This window comes from Protopterus annectens, chromosome 3.part0 (genome assembly GCF_019279795.1).
Source record: "Protopterus annectens isolate FY-2018-M chromosome 3.part0, PAN1.0, whole genome shotgun sequence".
In the NCBI taxonomy this organism is placed as follows: domain Eukaryota; kingdom Metazoa; phylum Chordata; order Ceratodontiformes; family Protopteridae; genus Protopterus; species Protopterus annectens.
This window is the reverse complement of record NC_056731.1, coordinates 1,695,812,356-1,695,835,801: the sequence shown is the minus strand read 5'-3', so window position 1 is coordinate 1,695,835,801 and position 23,446 is coordinate 1,695,812,356. Positions and strand designations below refer to the sequence as shown.

The following is a 23,446-nucleotide window of genomic DNA, read 5'->3' as shown; positions in this document are numbered from 1 at the left end:
ATACATTTTTGAATTAGCTGAAGAGTATTGGCTGACGTGTCTTGCTAACAGAGCGGCAAATAAGATCTGGGGGTAATGGAGAGAGGGGCAATGTGTGTAGAGTCTTAGCCTAAGAGTTTTTTTTTTGGCTGGCGAAAGCTGTATAATGGCCGAGCCAGTTCCGAGGACTGGAACAGTCCCACTGGTCAAGAATGAATGAAGATTGACAACATCAGATGTATGTGTTATAAAACAGTTCCAATGGATTCCCAAGTACATATTTAATAAAATACTTTCCAGAAAATGACCACAGCTTGCTTCCTTATTAAGTTAAGCCAGGCTGTAGAATGCCATTTAAGAGTGCCAACCTCATGTGCCATCAGACTCTTTCTAAAAAAGTGACTACAGAAAGGTGCCTTCAAGGTAGGGTTTCAGAGTATTATACAATTCCAATCGTGAAGCAAGGTCACAAGCCAAATATGCTGAAAATCTGAAGCAAAATGGTTTGCATACAGTTGTGTTATAATATTTTCAGTGTTTTGACCAGTAGAATACAGTCAGCTTTTTCAGAGCACCTTAGAAACCAATGCCTTTCACTTTTAAAGACATATGATATTTTCTTTGTTTTTTTTACTTTTCTTGAAGTCAAGGGGAAGATAGTACAGTAGTGTAAGTAAATGTACCACATCATCATCATCAGCCCCCTTTTTTCCCCATTTTATTTTCTACATGGGGTTGGAATATCCTGTTATCTGTCCCCAACTCTCTCGATTCAGTGCCATACTCCTGCCTTCTTCAATATTCATGACTGACTGTCACAGATCTTCTTTCACACAATCCAGCCACCTCTTTTTGATGGACTTCCTCTTACCTTCTTCCTGTCTGTCCCAAATCTTCCTCACCAGACTGTCTTTTCCTTTTCTGCACTTTTGTCCAAACCACCGTAATCTGTTCTCTTTGATATTTTCTGCAACTGGAGCTACTTTAGCCTCTGCTCTTATGTCTTCATTTCTTTGTCTGTCCCACCGCGTGCATCCTACCACCCTTCTCAGGCACTTAATTTCCATCACCTCTAGCTTCTTCAACTGTTCTGCCTTTACTACCCAGCTTTCTGTACTATACAGTAGTACTGGTTACACCACTGTCTTGTACACCTTACTTTTCAGCTTATTTGGCATTCTTCTGTCACAGACTATACCTGACACACTATGCCAGTTGGCCACAGCACCTCTGATTCTAGATTTGACCTCTTCATTTAGACTTCCCTTCTCCTCATCCATCCTCCCAGATACTTGAAGCTGTTTACCTGTTCCACTACCTTCCCTTCTGATTTCCCCAGTTTGCTGCCATTACCAGTGTCTTATCTGTGCTTAGTTTCATCCCATGTGCCATTAGTTTTGCATTCCATTCTCCTATCTTTTGCTGATGTTCTGGCTCAGAGTCTACCTGTAATACCACATCATCTGCATACAGCAACTTTGTTGATCTGTCCTTTCCGACCTGTTTGCTAATGTAGTCCATCAACAGTATAAACAGCAGCTCAGAGTTGAAAGTACAGTTGTGTACACTTACCATAAATGTAGATGTTCGAGTGTATTCACTGTTGCAGTCGTTACATTTGGGTTATCTGCTTGCAGTATCCCTCAGTCGGCCTGATTAACAAGTCTTGGGCCCTGCATCGGTTGCTGTCTCATCTTCCCTGACGTCATGTAGTCAGGGGTATAAAGTATGCAGCCGACGCCATTACATCAGCTTTTCTTGCCCCAGATGTCAGGTGCCCCCCTAATGGGAAGCAATTAAATGTATAAATATACAAGGATATACCTCTAACAAAAAAGCAAATACACCATAAAGCTTTTAAGCATAGTAAGGAAAGTAGAGGTATAGCCAAAAGAAGTTAGGGGGCTGGAGGGAGGGTAACCAGGACTGCAACAGTGAATACACTCGAACATCTACATTTATGGTAAGTGTACACAACTGTACTATGTTCTTCATGTTTCACTGTTGCAGTCACTACATTTGGGTAGATTCCCAAAGCAAACGTTGGGAGGAGGAATTTAAGTAGCATTAAGACCAGCTATAAGGCCATGCAAGACTGCAGTGGCAAAGCCAGCTCTGGACTTAAAGAAAATTGGTAAATGATAATGCTTGGTGAAAGTATGTACAGAACTCCAGGTAGCAGCTTCTAGGATGTCCCTGGTAGGGACCCCTCTGAGAAAGGCTGAAGAGGTAGATGCAGCCCAGGCAGAGTGGGGTCTGATGCCCTGTGGGATAGGTTTTCCATGATGCTTATAGCAGAAATGAATGCAATGGCATATCTATTAAGAAATGGTTTGCTTTGAAATAGCCTTCCCCTCTTTCCCTTCAGCAAATGCCACCAGCAGTTGTTCAGATTTCCTTTGAGGTTTAGTCCTGTCCAAGTAGAATCTAAGTTGTCTGTGCACATCCAAGGAGTGCAGAATCCGTTCCCCTTTGTTCTGTGAATTAGGAAAGAAGGTTGGCAAATGAATGGACTGATTAACAGCCACACTGGATACCACCTTGGGCATGAAGGAGGGATTGGTTCTGAGGGATACCCTGTCTGCATGAAAGATGATGAAAGGCTCCAAGATAAAGTTAAAGTCCCAGGCTGAAGCTGGAGCTCTCCTTGGTGGCCTTAAATTTTTGGCCCCTCTGAGGAACTGCTTGAGCAGTGGGTGTGAGAAGAGGGGAGGTTCCTTGTTATAATGAGCTGAAATGGCAGAGGCGTGAATTTTGATGGAGGAAAAGGACAAGCCCTTGTGAAGCATCTCAGGTAAGTATTGTAAAATCAGAGATAAATTGGGCGCTACTGTGCTCATCCTTTGAAATTGGTTCCAGGAACAGAATCTTTTCCATTTCGCAGCATAAGATTTCCTAGTACTAGGTCTCCTTGCCTGTAAAATGATATCCATCACTGGTTTACTGAGGGATGGTAAAGGAGAGATTAGGTAATTAGCCAGGCTGCTAGGTTCAGTGTTTGAAGCTGAGTGTGCAGAATCTGGTTCTCCTGCTGAGACAGCAGGAAAGGTGTCGGAGGCAGGTGCTATGGGGCCAACAGTGACACACTGCGCAAGAGGGGGTATCAGTGTTGGCGTGGCCAGTCTGGTGCAATCAAAATCATCCTTGGCGTGCCCTGTTTGATCTTTAGTAGTACTTTGGAGAGCGGAGGCAGAGGAGGAAAGGCATAAACTGGTAGGATTTTCCAGCTGAAGGACAGAGCATGCACTTTCCAAGCTTTTTTGTGGGGAATCCTTGTGCAAAATTTGTCCAACTGATAGTTCTGGAGGGAGGCAAAGAGATCTATATCTGGACTCCCCCATTCGTGTGCCAACATGTTGAAAATCCTTGGTTCCAGTTTCCACTCTTGTGGGTCCATGAGGTTTCTGCTTAGTCCGTCTGCAAGTGTATTTAGTTTTCTTGGCAGGAATTGAGCTTGTAGCTTCACTTAGTAGCCCAAGGCTGTGTTCCACAATGCCATGGCTAGTCTGCAGAGGGGGTAAGAATGCGTACCCCTCTGCTTGTTTATGTACCACATGACAGTGGTGTTGTCCGACTTTACCATTAGTTGTCCTGGAAGAATGTGATCCTTGAAGGCTGTCAGAGCATTCTGTACAGTTAACATTTCTTTTTGATTGAAAGGCAGATGCATTTGACATGGGTAACATTTCCCCTAAACGCACTTCCCTGCCAGGTGAGCCCCTCATGCATATTCTGATGCGTCTGTTGTTAGGGTTTGGGCAGTAGGGTATAGCGTGAATGGTAATCCCTTGTTTTGGTGGTAGGCCTCTGTCCACCAAAGGAACTCTAGGCATAGGCAAGGTATAATAAGAATCATTGCATCTAGATCCTGAGAGTGTTGACACCATAGGCTTTTTAGATACCACTGTAGTTTTCTCATATGCAGTCTTGCATATGGAATTAGAAGAATTCAGGAGGCCATGAACCCCAAGGCTTGCAGAATTTGCCTTGCAGATAGCAGGGTTTTTGTGGCCACTTGTTTGAAGTAGGTTGTCAAATTAATCTGTTTCTCTGGTGTGAGGAAAGCCATCTGGGAAGTTATATTCAAGCTTGCTCCCAGGAATATAATTTGTTGACAGGGTACCAGGTGTGATTTCTTTTCATTTATGGTGTACCCCAGACAAGTCAGCACCCTTTGTACAAAGGCCAGATGATTCCAAATAATGCCCTGGCTTTCTGCCTGAATTAGACAATCGTACAGGTATGGGTATATTTGAATATTTCTGTAGCCTGCTTTGAAGAGTAGGTATCTTCTGCAAGATTCCCTGATGGGGATGTGCAGGTATGCTTCTTTTAAATCTAATGTTGCCAACCAAGCATACTTGCCTAGCACAGGAAGCAACTGGTGAAGAGTCAGCATCTTGAATTTTGGAATCACCAAAAATGTGTTTAAAGTAGAAAGGTCCAGGATAGGACACCATGAACTGTCTTTTCTGGGTACCAGGAAAAGTCTTGAATAGAAACCTTGTCCCTTTTCCTCTTCTGGTACCAACTGAATAGCCCCCATGTTTAAGAGAGAAAGTACTTGCTTTTGGGCCTCTGCACACTGATTTGGGGGTAGATATGGCCACCCACTTGGTGTTGGTAATGTGTGGAAGTGTAATCTGTATCCTTGGGACACTACATTTAAAACCCATTTGTCCTGGGTTATGAGTTTCCAGTTTTTGGCCTGCAGACTAATCTTTCTGCCCAAAGGAGCATTCAGCTGAAAAGTTCTTGGAAGTTTTAAAGGCAAGTCATTGAGACAATTTTCCATTGGGAGGGGTGGTCTTACTACTACCAGATTTGGATGCAGAAACCCCCCACTGCTTAGTCTTGTGTGTACCTTGTGACGGAAACCTGGGGTTTCTACTGTGCCCAGGTTTGGATTGAGAAGATCTGGAAGGGGCCGGAAAGAACCAATTCTTAGAGGGTCAATACCTATTAAATCTTGGAGGCTGAACTTGTAAAAAATCTTTCACAGTTTGCATAGATTTAGCTTTATCTTCTATCTTTTTAAGAACTTTCCTCAGCTTTGTTGCCAAACAGGTGGTCCTGATTTAAGGGAGCATCCAACAGTTTAGCTTTAACATGATCAGGCAAAGATTGCTCCTTAAGCCAAGCATGCTTTCTGAGTGCAGACCCAGTGACAGCAGCCCTGCAAGAGGCCTCTAATGAATCAAATCCACATTGCAAAGTATGTTTTCCAACCTGTTCAGCAGACTGCATTAAATCCTGTAATTCTTTATTTTCAGCACAGTCAGAAATAAACATAATTTTCTGTTTAAGCAATCCAATAACATGTTGTTGATACTTCAACATATAAAACTGACAATTTAAGGCCCTAATGGCCAAGACTGCAGAAGTGTAAACCTTCTTACCCCATCTATCCAGCGCCCTGGAGTCCTTATCAGAGGGCGTAGGACTTTAGCAGTAGAAGGCTTAATGCCCTTGGGTCCCTGTGAAATAGTCTCTGGATCCGCAATAGGATTTTTAAAAAGGAACTTGTGAGACTCAGGGACCCTGTAATATCTATCAGTTTTTTTGAGAGCAGGAGGCAAAGAATCAGGGGCCAAACTAGATTCCGAAAAGGCATCATCAACAACGTCTAGTACAGGAGGTATAGCTAAAGGCCTATGCTGAGGCAGAATTAAGAAATCCCTAAGCCTCTTTTTTGAATCAGAAAAATCCTGGCTTTCCCAGTGAAAATGTTCCCTTAATGTGTGCAAGGTTTCACCAAAGGAAAAATCCTCTGGAGGGGAAGCATAGGGAATAGAGTCCTCTGCATCAGAATCCTCATAAGTAGATAAGGGTAAATCCAGATCATCAGAAGAATCAGAAAAATTAGAATCCTGGTCAGAAGATTCATAAACAAATTCAGTTCTAGGTCTCTCAGAAGGGGGTGGTTGGCTTCCCCTGATTAAAGTTATAAGATCTTCAGCCATTCTTATCACTTGTTTTTTAGGCATAGAGGCCTGTGCAAGTGGCCTGGCTGTCAGTTTCTTAGGTATGGTTCGAGGTTTAGGACTTAAAGAAGAAGGAAGCGTCAGTTTAATATGCAAGTCCGTAGGCTTGAATACACCCTCAGAAGCCGGTGCCTGCACAGCGGCTCTGGACACATTCAAGGTAGAGACATTCATAGGTTCCACAGTTGAAGCATCTCGCGGCATACCGGACTCCGAATGGGTCTCAGTAGAGGTCTGCGAATCAGAAGTAGCAGGTATCAGGGGCTGCGAAAGCACCTCACTGAGTACTGTTAAACTGGCGACTGGCTTAGGAGAAGCGTCGTCGGCAGCTTTGGACCTTGATGGCCTGTCTCTGTCTTTATCTTTGCCCTTTTTCAGAATTCCGGTAGTCGGATGGCTAACTGACGACATTTCTGGATAATTGAACCGAGAACCGAAATATTTATAAGCAAAAATATACCGACGACGGATAGTGCATTGATTAAATAAGGCACAAAACCGACAGCAAGGTATGTCATGGTCAGGGCCTAGGCAAGGAATACAGTACATATGGAAAACTTTGTGAGGTATTTGCTTTCCACAAGAAATACAATTACTAACTTTTACTGACATCGGTAAGGAGCAAGAAAATGTTTCCCCAATGGGGTACTTAGCTTTAGTTGAAGACTTTGGTTCTGAAATTCGAAAATGAAAATTTCAGGAGTCGGCCAACCAGCACTTGCGAACTGCTTCTGCTTCGGGCACCGCACGGCAAGAAAGACAGATGTAATGGCGTCACTGCATGCTTTATACCCCTGACTACCTAACGTCACGGAAGATGAGACAGCAACTGATGCAGGACCCAAGACTTTGTTAATCAGGCCGACTGAGGGCTACTGCAAGCAGATAACCCAAATGTAATGACTGCAACAGTGAAACACGAAGAACATCCCTGGTGTACATCCGCTCCCACTGGGAACTCCTCTGGAGGCCGAACACTGATTGTACTTGAGTCATTGGGTCCTTGTACATAGCCTGCACTAATTCTACCAGTGTTTCTGGGACTTCAAACCACCACAGTACTGCCCAGATCAGCTTTCTTGGGACCATGTCATATGCTTTTCTCCAAGTCTAGGAATGCCCAATTGGACTCTCTCATCTCTAGCATCTACTCATGTATCTGTCTTACTGCAAACATCGGGTCAATTGTGCTGCATCCTGATTTGAATCCGAACTGCTCATTTCGATATTACAATCTACTACTCTGCATATCCGTTTAGCAATCACCCTCTCCAGAACTTTAATGCAATGTGATAGGAGTTTGATGCATCTACACTTCCCACAGTTGTGGATGTCCTCTTTGTTCTTGTACACTGGCAAGAGTATGCTTATTCTCCAGTCATCTGGGATGTGCCTTTCTCTCCTCCACACTGCTTTGAGTACCCTCAAGAGCCATTTCTTCCCTATCTCACCCAGCATCTTTATCATACTTGCTGTGACCTCATCTGAGGCTGTTGCTTTCCCTAACTTAATTTTCCTTAGTGCTGTTCTTACTTCTTCTAGGGTGGGCTCCTCTTCTTCTGTCATTGTTGGCTGTTTCTATGGTAGTACAGCTTCTGAGGGGTTTTCTTCATTCAGAAGCTGCTGGAAATACTCCTTCCATCTGCCTTTAGGGTTACCACCTGTCCCACTTTGAGAGGGACAGTCCCTCTTTGGGCAGTTGTGTCCTCCAAAAAAACTGTAAAAATGGCAAATGTCCTGAGATTTTTAGGGCAAAATTATTTCCTATATTTTATGTAATAGCTACATAAAACAGTTATTCTGTATCTGAACCACATACATGTTATAAGAAACAGAATAAGCAACTAAAATGCTACAAGAATAAGCTTTTATTTAGGCAAAAAAGGGAAGTTCTGTCCTTTCTACTGGCCGTGAGTATGTTTTGGCCTGCAAAAGATGACGTTTGTACCAAAAATGTCCCACTTTGGGCATTTGAAAAGGTGGCAACCCTATCTGCCTTTGATGTCCTGTGGACTGGTGAGCAGGTTGTTGCTGGCATCTCTTATAAAGGGTGTCTGACTAGCGCCTTTATCTTTCTGTCTTTGCCTTGCAACCTGATATAGTTTCTTTGTGCCACTTACTGAGCCATTTTCCAGAAGTTGGTAGAATGCCTCTGATGCCCTAGTCTTTGCTACTACAACTTCTTTCTTAGCTTCTTTGTTAGCCAACCAGTAGTCCTTCCTAGCCTGGTCAGTCTTTTTTATATCTCACTTCTTCCTGCACTCCTTCTTTCTTTTAATGCCTATTCTATATTCTATGCCAATTCTATAGGCAAGGTATGGAACTCCCTACCTAACAACCTAAGACTCTCCAATTCCCTTTCTCAATTCAAGAAAAATCTTACCCAATTCTTTAAGGAACATTGGATATGCCCCTGCAGAAACACAGGCTAGGTCCCTGTCAACTATAACTCATCCTACATTACTTGAACTATTTGGATATCTTCTCAATTTCTTACTCCAACTGACTATTAATCCTACTCAACTGTAATAAAGTTCGAGTTTCTCCATCTACCCTCAGAGCTCTAGATAAACAATGAACTGGAATCTCGCAATAGTACTTTAAAGTCCCTTGAACTGTACTAGTGTTTACTAGTTTTTTCTCTTTTTAGAAATGTATTTTAACTGTCATTCTGCTATGTAGACAATACATTAACGAGCATATTTTTTCTGCAACATATGTAATGTATAAACTTATATGAAATTTTTTTGCAATATTGGAGCTTTTCTCCCCGGGCCTCCGCTGAAAATGGACATGTATCCAGTCGGACCATCCCGGTCAACAAATGTAAAATAAATAAATAAAATAATGACTTCCTGGACTTCTGCATTCCACCACCAGTTTTCCTTATGTACCTTATTTCCTTATCTGGCTCAGCCACATATCTTTTCTGCAGTCCTAACACATGCTGTTTTTAGGCGCTGTCATTCTTGTTCAACTCCACCTATTTCCTCCTCTTCTTGTGGTTAGAGCCCTGAGTAATTCCTTGAACTGTTGCACTCTCTCTCCAGTCAAATTCTAGGTCTTCAGCCTCGTCTCTGTTGACCTTAGAACCTTCTCTGATCGCTGCTTGCAGCTGATTGCGACAGCAAAGAGTGGTCTACAGCTGCCTTCTGTTTTAGGTACAGGAAAAATCCATGAGTAAAGATATTTTCATTTTTGGGGGAGAGAGAACAGATACCATGGACCACTATTTTAGTTCTAAGCTGTTTTGTGGGCTATTTCTGTGACATAACGTACTGCTCATGTAAACTTTGTACTAGTTAATGAACAGCTCAGTGTTTTATAAGGAAGGGATCATTACCGGATATGCCAGTGATTATATACACTGTGTTACAGCATACCTAAAATTTTTTTCTGTCAGACTGAACTTTTGAAAAAGGGGTTTTCTGACAGGAATTCAATGTGCTGCGTATGTACTTGTGTAACTGGGGAAGTGCAAGTGTAAGTATACTGCTTGTGAACATTTTTTTACAACTTACCTTCCAATCGACTTATCCCAGCAAAGTCTACCACCTTTGAGACATCCTCCTTGGTTACAGCATGGATACTTAACCTACTCCCACTGCATCTAGAAATAAAACAACTTACTTAAGAGCCTTTGCCACACTCAAGCTTATTCAACCTCTCAAATGATAACAGTAGAATCTATAGTTGCCATTATAGTCTTTCACCTTACCAATGGTGTTAGAAAAAGAAATTTCTTAATTCAGGGGTCTCTGAGGATAAAACATTCTCTGACTCATATTTACAGGGAATATGAGAAAAGAGGTGAGAAGCAGAAGCAAGGCCTTTCTCCTCAGAGACAATAGTGTCTCCTCTTCAGAGTTAAAGGGAGATCTCTTCCTCTTAACCATGGAAAGTATTGGGGTGGAAGACTGCAAAACCCTGTATAGATCCTGGGCAAAGTTGAACTAGTCTTGCTGGGAGCAGTTGAAATGAGGAGACAAATGTTTAGACTTTTGGGTTATTTTCTATGGAGAGTCTAGTCTGACAGCTTTAGACTTCTATTAAAGACTCAGCTACTCCCTCTCTTACCAGAACGTGATGTACACCTTCCTTTACATCAACCAAAAAAAAAAAAGGTTTGCCCTTCTCGGCTGATGGCAGCTGAAGTCTGGTATGACTGATGTATGGATTTCCTGGACCTTAGTGGCTTCCCTTGGAGCCTCACCAGGTGGACCAATGATATCAGACTGATGGTCCAAGGGTTCCAAAACCTCCACAGTGGAATAGTCTTGACAGAAACCATTGAAAAGAGGCAGACGAATGAGTCTCTTCAAAAGCCTCTTTTGAAAATGTTCTCCTCTTCTTAAACTGAAGAGAGGATATTCATGGCAAAGGAGTCAATAGCCATGGTCTTGCAAGCAAAGACCATTAGACAGTTTTCCAGAAAATTTTAAGCTGTTAAGGTAAAGATGAATGGTTTTGGGAATGAATGATAGCTATCACAGAAAGTACAGTTTTGTACCTACCATAAATGTAGATGTTCGAGTGCTCATACAGCTGCAGTCATTACAGATGGGTTATCCTGCCATCAGGCGGGTCCTCGGTCGGCCGAATTCCAAAGTCTAGGTCCGGCATCAGTTGTCGTTGCTTCTTCCCTGACGTCAGTGCGGCAGGGGTATAAAAGAGGCAGCTGACGCCATTTTCTTCAGTTTTTCTTGTCCCAGATGTCAGGTGCCCCCAGAAGAAAGGCAAAACATTATGTTATGCAAACATGCAATATAGATAAATCAAAAAACAGTAGTTGCAAGCAAATACACCATAAAAGAATACCCCAAATAGGTTGTATGATAAAGGTGTTTGTCATAAGGCCTGTCCTAAGAGGGGACGGAGGGGGGGGGTGACCTGGACTGCAGCTGTATGAGCACTCGAACATCTACATTTATGGTAGGTACAAAACTGTACTATGTTCATCGTGCATACAGCTGCAGTCATTACAGATGGGTAGAATCCCAAAGCTAAGTAAGGGTGGTAGGCACTACGTGGAACTAGGAGGAGCGAGGATGCCCTGCAGGACTGCTGTGGCAAAGCCCGCTCTAGATTTTGAGTATAGTGGAAGGTGGTAGTGCTTGGAGAAAGTGTGCACTGAACTCCAAGTAGCTGCTTCCAAAATGTCCTTGGTAGGGACCCCCCTGAGGAAAGCTGCAGAGGTAGCTGTGGCCCTGGTGGAGTGGGATCTGATGTATGCAGGCACAGATTTTCCATGAAATGAATAACAAAAGCGTATGCAGTGGGCTATCCATTTTGAAATTGTCTGTTTGGAAATAGCCTTTCCTTGAGCACCTGTAGCATAGGACACAAAGAGCTACTCAGATTTCCTGAATGGCTTTGTTCTGTCCAAGTAATAACAAAGTTGTCTGTGAATGTCCAAGGAATGTAGTAGTCTCTCCCCTTTGTTCTGTGGATTTGGATAAAAGGTAGGTAAGTGGATAGTCTGATTCAAAGCTACACTGGATACTACCTTTGGCATGAAGGTAGGGTTGGTTCGTAAGGAAACTCTGTCCTGATGGAAAATGATGAATGGTTGCACAACCATGAGGGCCTGTAGTTCCGAAACCCTGCGTGCTGAGGTGATAGCCAGAAGGAAGGCTGTTTTCCATGACAAGTATTGTAGCTCTGTTAAAGAAGCCGGCTCAAAGGGAGGCAGGGTCAGCTTTTCCAATACGAAGTTGAGGTCCCAAGCTGGAACTGGTGGTTTTCCTTGGGGGCTTTATATTTTTTGCCCCTCTGAGGAACTGCCTTAACAGAAAATGTGAGAATAAAGGAGGATCTGTGTTGTATTGTGCAAAAATGGCTGAAGCGTGGATCTTGATGGAGGAGTAAGAAAGGCCACCGTTTAACATCTCAGCTAGGTACTGTAAAATTTGAGGTATATTTATTACCCAAGGATTCTGGCCCTTTTCTTGATTCCAGGAACAAAATCGTTTCCATTTGGCGGAGTAAGCTTTTCTAGTAAAAGGTCTTCTGGCCACCAAGATGACATCCTGCACCTCCTTGGAGAGGAGAGTCTGTTGGGGAATTAAGGTATTCTCCATGCAGCTAGATTTAGGGTTTTGAGCTGGTTGTGAAGGGTTTTGTAGTTGTGCTGGGACAACAGAAGAGGGACTAGAGGTAGGATCCATGGTGGGGAGTGTGTCAGGCTCTTTAGGAGCGGATACCAGTGTTGTCGTGGCCAGTCTGGAGCAATGAGAATCATTTGTGGCCTCTCTGCTCTGGCTTTTAATAAAACTTTGGTCAGTAGAAGAAAAGGTGGGAAGGCATAGACTGTCAATGTTGTCCAATTGAAAGAGAGTGCGTCCACTTTCCAGGCCTGTGGATTATAGGTCCTTGAACAAAATGTTTTCAACTGGTAATTTCTGTGGGTAGCAAATAGATCTATGTCTGGCTGTCCCCATGCCTGAGTTATCTTTCAGAAAACTTGAGGATGCAACTTCTATTCGTGTGGATCTGTCATATTTCTGCTTAGGTTGTCTGCCAGTGTGTTTTCCTTCCCTGGCAGGAATTGTGCCTGTAGTTGAATTTGCAATTCCAGTGCTGTGTTCCATAGGGTCATGGCTTGCCTGCACAGGGGGTATGAATGAGTTCCCCCCTGTTTGTTTATGTACCACATGACTGTGGTGTTGTCTGTCCTTATCAATAGCTGGCCTGGATGCAGTAGGCCTTTGAAGGTCATAAGAGCATTTTGCACGGCTAGCATCTCCTTTTGGTTGATGTGTAGGTGCTTCTCTTTTTGGGACCATTTTCCCTGAATGCACTGATCTGCCATGTGTGCTCCCCAGGCGTAGTCTGAGGCGTCCGTTGTGATGATTTGAGTTGCTTGAGGTACACAGAAAGGGAGACCTGTGTTTCTTTGGCATGCTTGAGCCCACCACAAAAATTCCTTTTGAAGGCATGGAATGAGTGGTATAATTGTTTCCAAGCTGTGGCTGTGTTGAGACCATAAGTTTTTTTAGGTACCATTGTAGTTTCCTCATATGCAGCTTTGCACATGGGATTAGTAGGATGCAAGATGCCATGAATCCCAGAGCCTGCAAGACTTTCCTTGCAGTTAGTCTGGTGAAAGTTGCCATTTTGCTGAAGTATTGAGACAGTTGCCCTTGTTTGTCTGGCGTGAGGTAGGCCATCTGGGTGGTTGTATTTAAGCTGGCACCCAGGAAAATTATCTGTTGAGAAGGTATTAGTTTTGATTTCTTTTTGTTCACTGTGTATCCCAGGAAGTTTAACAGTTTTATTACAAATGCCAGATGCTGCAATAGAATGTCCTTGCTGTCCGCTTGGATCAGGCAGTCGTCCAGATATGGGTAGATTTGTATTCCTTGTAGTCTGCAGAAGGCAATTACTGATGCCAGGCATTTTGTAAACACTCTGGGTGCAGTAGATAAGCCAAAGGGCAATGCAGAGAATTGGTAATGGGTTGAACCTGCAAGAAATCTGAGGTATCTTCTGCAATCTTGTCTGATAGGGACATGCAGGTATGCCTCCTTGAGGTCCAATGTTACCAGCCAAGACTCCTTGCCCAGCATGGGAAGAAGCTGCTGTAATGTGAGCATCTTGAATTTTGGCACATGTAGATATGTGTTTAGGATGGATAGGTCTAAGATAGGTCTCCAATCTTTGTCTTTCCTTGGTACCAGGAATAGTCTGGAATAAAAACCTTGACCTTGTTCTTTTGCAGGTACCTCTTGAATCACTTTCATATCCATGAGAGCGGAAATTTGTCTTTGTGCCTCTGCCCTTTGATTTTGTGGCAGGTTTGGCATGCCTCTCATTTTTGAGAGGGTGTGAAAGTGGAACCTGTAGCCTCTGTCTATAATGTCCAGAATCCATTTGTCTTTTGTAACAATATGCCAGTTTTTTGAAAATAATGCCAGTTTTCCACCCAAAGGTGCTGCCATTAAAGATTTGCTTGGCAGGCATGGGGGAAGTCATTGTGTCTGTTTTCTAAATGACTGTGATCCATCTTCTCCACCTCTTGGGGTTGGTGCTTGCCACTGTCTTGCTCTGTAAGATCCTTGAGGTTGTCCTCTACCCCTTGGGCGTCTGTATCTGCCCCACTGAGGTCTGTCCGTGGCTGGAAAGGACCAATTTTTTGAAGGTCAGTTTCTGCTGAAGCGTGGAGGTTGTACCTGCAGGAAATCTTTCACTGTTTGCATAGATTTCGCTTTTTCCTCCATTTTCTTTAGTACCTCCTCAGCTTTAACACCAAACAATACATCTTTTTGAAGTGGTGCATCTAATAACTTTGCTTTGACATGATCTGGTAAGGTTTGCTCTTTGAGCCAAGCATGTCTACATATAACAGACCCTGTGACAGCAGCTCTACATGAGGCCTCTAAAGCATCATAAAAACACTGAAAGGTATGTTTACCCACTTGCTCTGCACCATGCAACAAATCCTGCAACTCTTTCAAATCTGGTTGTTCTGTTTGTGTCATTTTGCTTTTCAACTGAGATAACAAAAACTGTTGGTGCTTTAACATATGGAATTGACAGTTTAATGCCCTCATGGTTGAAGTGGCAGATGTATACACCTTTTTCCCCCACCTTTCTAATGCTCTGGAATCTCTCTCTGAAGGTAAAGGGTTTTTAGCAGTAGAGGCCTTTATTCCCTTGGGACCCTGTGAAATAGTTTCTGGGTCAGCAGTATGGCTTTTATAAAGGAACTGGTGAGAATCAGGAACCCGGTAATACCTGTCTGGTTTAACAGGGGCTGGAGGTAAAGAATCTGGATTATGGCTGGCTTCTGTGTACACATCATCCAAAATATCTAAAACAGGAGGGATAGCCAGGGGCCTATGCTGGGGGAGCAGTAGAAATTCCCTGAGCCTTTTCTTGGAATCTGAGTAATCTTGGCCTTCCCAGTGAAAGTGTTCCCTCAATGTATGCAGGGTTTCCCCAAAAGAGTAGTCCTCGGGGGGGGGGGGCCGAGGGAATAGACTTCTCAGCATCAGAGTCTTCGAAAGGGGAATAGGCATAACCCTGGTACTCAGAATGTTCTGAGGTAATAGAAGCCTGGTCTGAGGAAGGGTAGTCTTCCTCCAATCTGGGTCTTTTGTCAGAGGGGAATTGAGAACCCCTGATGAGAGTTATCAAATCCTCAGCCATTTTAAGCATCTGCTTTTTAGGCATGGGGCCTTGAGAGGAGGTCTGAGGACCCTGTTTTTTAGTTTTCATGGCAGCTTTAGATTTAGTGAAGGATTTAATAGAGAAGGTGGAAGGCCTGAAGACGCCTTCAGAAATGGCAGGCCTGACTAAATTTTGAGTTTCCCCGCCAAGAGTGGCGTCGGTATCTGCAGTAGGAATGGAGACCGAGGAGCCTGCGTCCTCGGGTACTGAAGTCACCGGTAAAATAGTTTCATCGGTCTTCAGGGGCTGCACAGGCGCCTCACTGAGAACCGGAGAACCGGTAGTCGGCCTAAGCGTGGTCTCAGTACTCGGTGCGGACCTCGGATGTTGATCCCTATCTTTGCGTCTTTTGCTTAAAACTGGAGTCGGTGTATCCAACGACATGATATAATTAAATTTTTTTCCAAAATAATGAAGGGCGAACTCCGCCCGGCGCTTAATAGTGCGCTTGTTGAACCTAGCACAAAAACGGCAGGCCGAGACGTTGTGGTCTGGGCCTAAGTAAGGTATACAGAAAGAGTGGAAATCCTTATGCGGTATTTGCTTCCCACAGGAAATGCAATTATTAACTTTGTCTGACATCGGTCTGAGGCAAGAAAAGTTTCCCCAACGGGGTCCTTAGCTTTAAAGAAGACTTCGGCTGAAATACTTTCGTAAATCTCAGGAGCTGGCCGACCGGCACTTGCGAACTGCTTCTGCTTCGGGCACCGCGCGGCAAGAAAGACTGGGGAAAATGGCATCGGCTGCCTCTTTTATACCCCTGCCGCACTGACGTCAGGGAAGAAGCGACGATAACTGACGCCGGACCTAGACTTTGGAATTCGGCCGACCGAGGACCCGCCTGACGGCAGGATAACCCATCTGTAATGACTGCAGCTGTATGCACGATGAACATCCAAATGTAGTGACTCTCTCCCAGACAGAAAGCACAGGCCATTTGGGAGCTTTATAAGGTATTTGCCTACCACATTCGCATTTCCACTTCCTGACAGACATAAGCTACTACTGAAAAGTTCTTTTTAGAGAAAAAAGTAAGGAATGTTCCCAGTGGAGTACACATCTGCCCAAAAAACTTTAGCTAGACAATAATCACTGTTATTGAAGCTGCTCAGAAAAATAGACATATGACGAAGCATGTTAACAGCAAAAACTTTCTGAATTTTGGTACTGTACATGCTTTTATACCAACATACTCTTGTACTTTACGCAGATACATGGTGCAGGAAGAAGGCATCTAAAAGCTGTCCAGATGTTCAATATCCTTGGCAGGATAAATCCCATTTAGCTTTATGCTACAGCAACAGTGCTCTAATGATGAAATTTCTGTGTTCACTGCACAAAACCACCATGTAAGAAGTAATGAACTTCAAGAATCTTATTCATAAAACCAGGTCTTAAAAATATTTAGCAGAAAATCACAGGTAAAAAAATGACATTTCACCATTAATAACCTATGTTTAATCTGATGCAAACATACAACATAGACACTTTTATGACAGCGCTTCAAGAATGTGACATGTTATCTCTCAATGTCAATTCAACATCTGCCCACATAAACATACGGCATTTACAAATGCATACTTTCAATATGGCGTGGAATATATAAAATGCTACAAATAACACTTGCCTTTATTCAGACATTATCCTGATAAAACTGGTGCATAACAAAAGAAAAAGACAATAAACTACATTCCATTAAGTTTTAATTGCACGTTGTATGAAAATGCACAACTTAAGTGGCAAGTGAAAAGTAAGGAATTCCTTTTCAGACACTTACCTCAGCATACTGTTGACAGTACAAGTGGTTGTGTGGATTTGTCATCATTAGCTCTTCTAAGCAGAATGCTGCTTTTGCATAGCTGTAAAATATTTCAGAGCAATAAAGAAAACAGTGGGCAAGTTGTCTTTACATTTATAATTATTAAATCTACCAAATGAACTTGTAAGTCTTAACAAATCTTTAAAAACTACTGGATCAGTAAACTAGTACAGGCATGGTGTTTTAAATCTAGGTCAACAAACAAATTAAAACATAAAAAATGCCCTCAGACATAATGACATTAGATATCACTACTGGTTCTTGAAGTGGCATCCACTTTGGACCAGTCTATTCAATGTGGATTTTTTTTAGTATACATAATGCCTACTTTCCACAACGAAAGCAAGGATGGCTAATAATTTTCAAAACAAGTTCTACAGGAATGAATAAAAAATGTTGTAGAAGCAAACACATCTATGTTCCTTGATAGGATATTAATGTTCCACTGACAAAAATTATTATGCAGTGGTGTCACGAAATATATACATTTCAAGACCATTTGCTATAAAGAAGACTGTTCACTCATTAATTTTTCAATACAGGTTTTATCCAATTCAAAATAACATAAACCTGAGCAACTAATCCTGGAAAATTTGTTTTGAGATGTGGGAAGAAACTAGAGCACAAAGCAAAATGGACACAGGAAATATGTGCACAGTCCATAGAGAAACGCCACTGCCAGGAACCAAAAAGGAGAACCACACACTGTGAAACTGGAAAGCTACCTGCTTTATCACTGTGACCTCAATAAGAAATATAGTTTAGAAGAAAATGAGCTAAGAAAAGAGTTGTTTGATTTAACAGAGACAGAGATATATTAAGATCAATGAAAGGAATAGATTGCAGAAAGTCAATAAAACCCAAAAAGTCAGAAGTTTGACAAAACGAATGAACACAGTAATTACGACTGTCTTTTTTAATTTCTCCAAATCTTTTGGGTTTCTAATACCATGATGGGAATGGACCCCATTCCTAAGTCAAAGTACAATTAAAGTTCATGAATTTAGTATTATTTCAATCTTTGATGTCAGCCAAAAGTGCTCTTTGCAGCACCCACAATGTGCCCAGTAAAGACTCTTGGAATTTGTATGGGGTTACATGTATTGGTAACATATGTAAATAAGATTGCAGATTTTTTATAAGACCCATTGCTCCTACTACTATTGGAATTGTCTGGGTACCTTTCTTCCACACTGCTTTCATTTCTGCCTGCAGATCCTGATATTTTATGACTTTCTCTCTCTCTCTCTCTCTCTCTCTGTACACAAGACACTGTAGTCACTGGGTGTGGCGATTTCAATGATCAATGCTACTTTTGTCTTTTTTCATGGACCACTACATCCGGTTTTCTAGATCTTATCTTCTGAACTGTTGGTAATGGGTGATCCCGTGTGATGTAATTTATCACTTTCTATGATGCTTTGTGGCTCATGTTCCAGTGTTTTTCAGTCAAGTCAATACCATAATGTTTGCACAATCCCCAGTGCAACAGTCTTACCACATTATTATGCCTTTCAGTATACAGCCCTTCTGCCATTAGTATGTCACAACCAACAACAAGGTGTACCACCGTTTCCAATTCAGTTTTACAAAACCTACATTTGTCTGTTTCTCCCACATGTTCAATGGACTTTGTAAATCAGCGTGTACGTAGCTCACTCTCTTGAGCCGCCAATATTAACTTTTCATCTCTTGGTTTGAATTTGCCTCTCCTTAACCATTCTTGCATTCGTTCCTGATCAACATGAGGTTCATCCTGATGTTTTCTATACTTACGACGACATTTATGCATTCTCCACATTTTTGACTTCTCATCTGGTCCTTCACCTTATATTCTTTCTATTGTTTTTTGGCACATTCAGTTGCTGCCTGATTTTTTATCTACTTCTGGTTTGATTTCCATTCCTGCTTGATGCCGATATGCTTCTGCTAGATTAAGCAAATAAGTCATCTTAGATTTATTCTCCTCATGTTTCACAACTTTCACTACTTTTGGGTCTTGTGAGGTCAGCACATATGTGTGGAGTACCACGATTGCAGATCTATACATGTAATCAATTTCAAGGAGGACCATCCCTCCCTTTGGAAAGGGGAATATATAATAGTGGTATGCACTGATTTTTATAAATCATTTGGTGAGCATGACTTCCGCGGTGGTGCAGCAGTAGCGTTGTTGCCTCACAGCAAGAGGTTCTCCCATTCGATTCTCGGCTGGAGTGCGGGGAGTGCCTTCTGTGTGAGTCTGCATGTCCTCCCCGCGGTTGGGTGGGCGTTCGAAAGACATGCGTAAATGGGCGTGCCTTCAGTGAAGGTTGAAAATTGAGCTGGCACCTCGGCGTTCGTGAAAATCTACTGCCAATCATTAGCAGACCGGAGTTCCGCTGTGGCGACCCCTAATCGGGAAAAGCCGAAAGACAACAACAAAATTTGGTGAAGCATCCTTCTTGTTTTGTTATCTAATCTGTCCAACATGTTTTGGAGCCAATCAATCACTCCAAAACTGTAAGTTAGGACATTTTGTTCCTAGATGTCAATGCTGTTTTCAGGATTAATTCAAGTCTTCTAAAGTATTCCTAAGTTTTATTCGCATTTGTTTGTGTTTTACTGCTGAGTCTTCATCAATTCTCAAATATTTATACACTCTCTTTGCTCAAGTTTTTTTATATCACATTCTTGTCTCAAAGTGATGTTTTCCTGGTGCTACAGTCTTCTGGCTTTAAAGATCGCTTTTGCACATTTAACAAGGCCAAATGACATTTTTATATCATCTGAAAAAGTTTTGACAACTTGCAGTTGTAAGAAATCCAAGTAGGCAAAGGACATGCACAGCATAAAACCAAACAATTTATTTAGTAAAAACATGTAAGCGCTTTCGCATAGTACTCTTACGCTTTGTCAAACATAAAATTCTGTCACAAACCTAAACATTTTAAACACTGTTAAACCAATCACTGCTAGCAACCGTTTTCCCTCCAATTAAATAATTAGTAGAAACCAAGTGATTTAAAGTAACCTAACACTTTAGAAAAATAAGGCCATTTTTACTCTGTTCTAACCACACCTTATATGATAGATTTCAGATACAATACATAATGCATATATTGCAGATATCTAAACAGTATAATATGCATCATATATAAACCATCTCATCATGCTGTTGCAAATATACTGATGTTTTGGAAAATTTAATAAAGAACTGCGTCAACAAAGGCTGAAACAGTCCCGCCATCCACATAGTTAACTAAGTATACACCTTATGTGAAATTTACAATAAAAAACTAGAACTGCTACATGAACACACAGCATTCTACTAAGATGTTCAAGAAACAAACACATATAAATATATATAAAAATAAATATAAACAAAACTAATCATCATAACTAAGTACTGCTGAACATAAAAAATGGTGTGTATATAAAAACACAGTAAAAACAGAAAATATATGCACTCAACCCCTTTTTAAGGGACAGAAGGCTTCGTTACATTTGCTAACCTTGTCCCCACCTTTTTTAATACACTCTCTTTGCCTTGGCTGTTAGATACACATCTTTTTATAGTAGTTATAGGTGTGTTTGCTTACATATATATATATATATATATATATATATACACACACATACTCCTCATACACTTATTTATGAATATATTTTCTGTTTTTACTGTGTTTATTTAGGTTTGTTCTGGTGGCCACATTTCATGACTGTCTGGCTTAGCACAAGGAGGCCTCCCTTGTCCTGTAGGGAGAGAGAAATGGTGAAGGAAGGTCATGGCATGGGAGGGTAGTTCTTACTGTACCTAGATGTAGGTGACAAGTAAAACTCTCACTGTTTTAATTTGTTTTACTCTTTTGTCCACCTTTCCAGCTGGAGGTCTGGACAGGAACACCTTGTCTAGAGGAGCATCCAGTATTTCTGCCTTGACCTAATCTGAGACTGGCTGAATGCTGGAACATGCATGTCTGAGAATGACTGTGCCACTGGCAGTTGCTCTACATGATCCTAGTGCATCACACTTACACTTTAACGAGTGTGTGTAAACGTGTACGGCTGCTCAAAGCTTTCTCCTGAATCTCCTTAGACAAGGCATTGTCAGTAACAGTCTCTGCCTTAGTACTATATTGTTCCTGAAGGGATTCTAACTACTTCCACATGTGGAACTGGCAATTATGTGTCCTCATGGAAAGGTAGCTGAGGTACATGTCTTTTTGCCAAACAAGTTTAAAAATCTGCTTTGTTTGTCATTAGGCAGGGACTGTCTAGTTGTACTCTTTGCCATCCCTTTAGTGGATTGAGAAGAAAGTACTGATGGATCAGCTTTAGGGTTTTTGTAAAGGTGCCGATATGAGTCAAGCACTCTGTAAAACCAGTCAGGCTTTCTGGTAGCAGGTGGTAGGGAATCTGGGTGTAAACAGACATTTTCAAAAACATTATCAAGCATCATGTGCTCTGGGGGACAGCTAGCTGTCTACGTGAAGGTACACTCACTAATTCCCTATAGACAGCCTGAGCTTGTGAGAACGGTATGCTTTCCCAGTTGAAAGCTTCCTTCATTCTGTTAAGGATATCGCCAAAAGAGAAGTCTTCTGAGAGACAGGTACACAAAAGGGTATAATCTAAGTCTGAATCTGGATAAGGTTGGGTTGGAAGGTGTGGTGAAGCTTCGGGTAGTGGTCTGAGCATGGCTGGGTTCCCTAGATTTTATGAAGACCATTAACTCCTGGGTGATTTTCAAGTTTGAGATGAAGAGACAAAGGGCTGAGGAGAAGAAAGAGGAAAGCTGCTGCTTCTTTTCAGTCTAGGCATCCATTTTTGTCACAATAACCAGAGCATGCCGTCGTCGACCACAACTTTGGTCTGAGTTTCTAAGGCTGAGGTGGATAAAGCATTTCTCCTGGTACCCACGACATGAAAATTGGAAGCTGAGGCCTGCAGAGAGACCTCAGACTTGACTAACATTGAGGGCATGGAAGACGTTAATGGTAGGCCTGAAACAATGGTAGCCTCCATAAGGGATGCACCAGTGGTCTCAGGCCTAGAAATCACTAGACCAAGGGGCTGCGAAGGAGCCTCAGCTGAGTTGCGGATAGACATTGTAGAGTGGGCGGAGGTACCAGCTGTATCTTCAGTTTCTTTTTCTTTATATATTTTGTCTTTGCATTTTTTCAGAATAACGCTGGCAGAAGATTACAAAGACATTGAGGGACTGAAGCTGAGGACTCCATATGAGGAGCTGGGACTTTGGTTCTTCATTTAAGGGTCTTCGTTTGGAATGTAGCACAATCAGGATAATTAGAGATGTCAAGTTCAGTCCCCAAACGAAACAGCCACAGGTGAAAACCTTAATACAGGACTTGCCTCCCACACTTCAAGCACCTGTTAACCTTTTTAAAGATAAAATTTTAAGAGAAAAATCCCCAATGAGCTACTTATCTCACTGGAAGAGAGAAGAAACTCTGCAAAGAACAAGCCGACCAATGGTCTGCAAGCATTCTGTATACACAATGAGGTGCACTGGAATGCATGGCTAGAAATAATTTAAGATGGCATTGACAACCTTCTTATAACCTTTCGTCCACACGTCGGTTGGCAGACAATCAGCTAGGGATGATGTAATGACCCTTGAAATCATGCCCGTCGCAAGCTTCTGCATGGCAGGAAGACCCCAAAAATCAGTTCTGAAATGCTGACTACGAAGATCGAATGACAGAATGCAGAAAAGTAGCTTATATAGCTGAATCTTGTGTGTCTGCTACACCAGTACTTTTGCAGGCATGGAATCTTTGTTGGTTACTGGCAGAGAAAATCACTGCCTGCAGAAATTATGACCAATAAAAGGGGCACAGGAAGGAAATTAAACCTAAATTATATGATTTACGGTCACAGTAACCATCCTAAAAAAAAATAAAGTTAAAGCTGCTGCACAACTGCCACAAAAAGAGATGCACTTTATTCATTATTTATTGTACCATCCCACCCACATCATAGGACTAACAAAAGAGACCTGTAGGAAAAAAACAAAGTAAATTTAAAACCCTTAACTGTTGGACAGGGTAAGCCCAAGCATTCCTCTACCAGCAATGACAACCTATTCCAGTAGAAAAATGTTTACGTCCTTAGTCACACAATTAGTGACACGGGTAGAACAAACGCTGTACTTTTACTAACAGTGGACTTTAAATGACAAATGGAAACTGGATTGTTAGTATTATCACTACTACTATTACTATTATAAATATAATTATTATTACTATTACGTTCAACAAAGGTAGATAACAACTTGGCTCTGTGACACTGAAGAACTGAGCCCTGACTGTGACTCAAGAGACCAGAGAATGACTAATGGTCCTGACTACTGGAGAAGCCTGCTGGTGATGTGTGGAAATGGGTTCTTTAAAAGCTGACCTGCCCATCCAAGGGGTGGGTAGATTTCCTGTTCCTGTCTGGTTATACCAGCAGGTAGAGTACAGGTGTTATGACTCAGACAGACAAAAAA

At 42.1% G+C, this 23,446-nt stretch overlaps 1 protein-coding gene across 1 annotated transcript in view; it reads right to left on the bottom strand.

Annotated features, from left to right (window-relative positions):
* The window catches only part of EMC2 (ER membrane protein complex subunit 2), a 1,476,345-nt gene that overhangs the window by 790,155 nt on the left and 662,744 nt on the right, over positions 1-23,446 (bottom strand). The window contains exon 8 of the mRNA XM_044065735.1: positions 16,912-16,993. Coding sequence (XP_043921670.1) covers positions 16,912-16,993 — 82 coding nt within the window. The remainder of the gene's footprint in view (positions 1-16,911; positions 16,994-23,446) is intronic.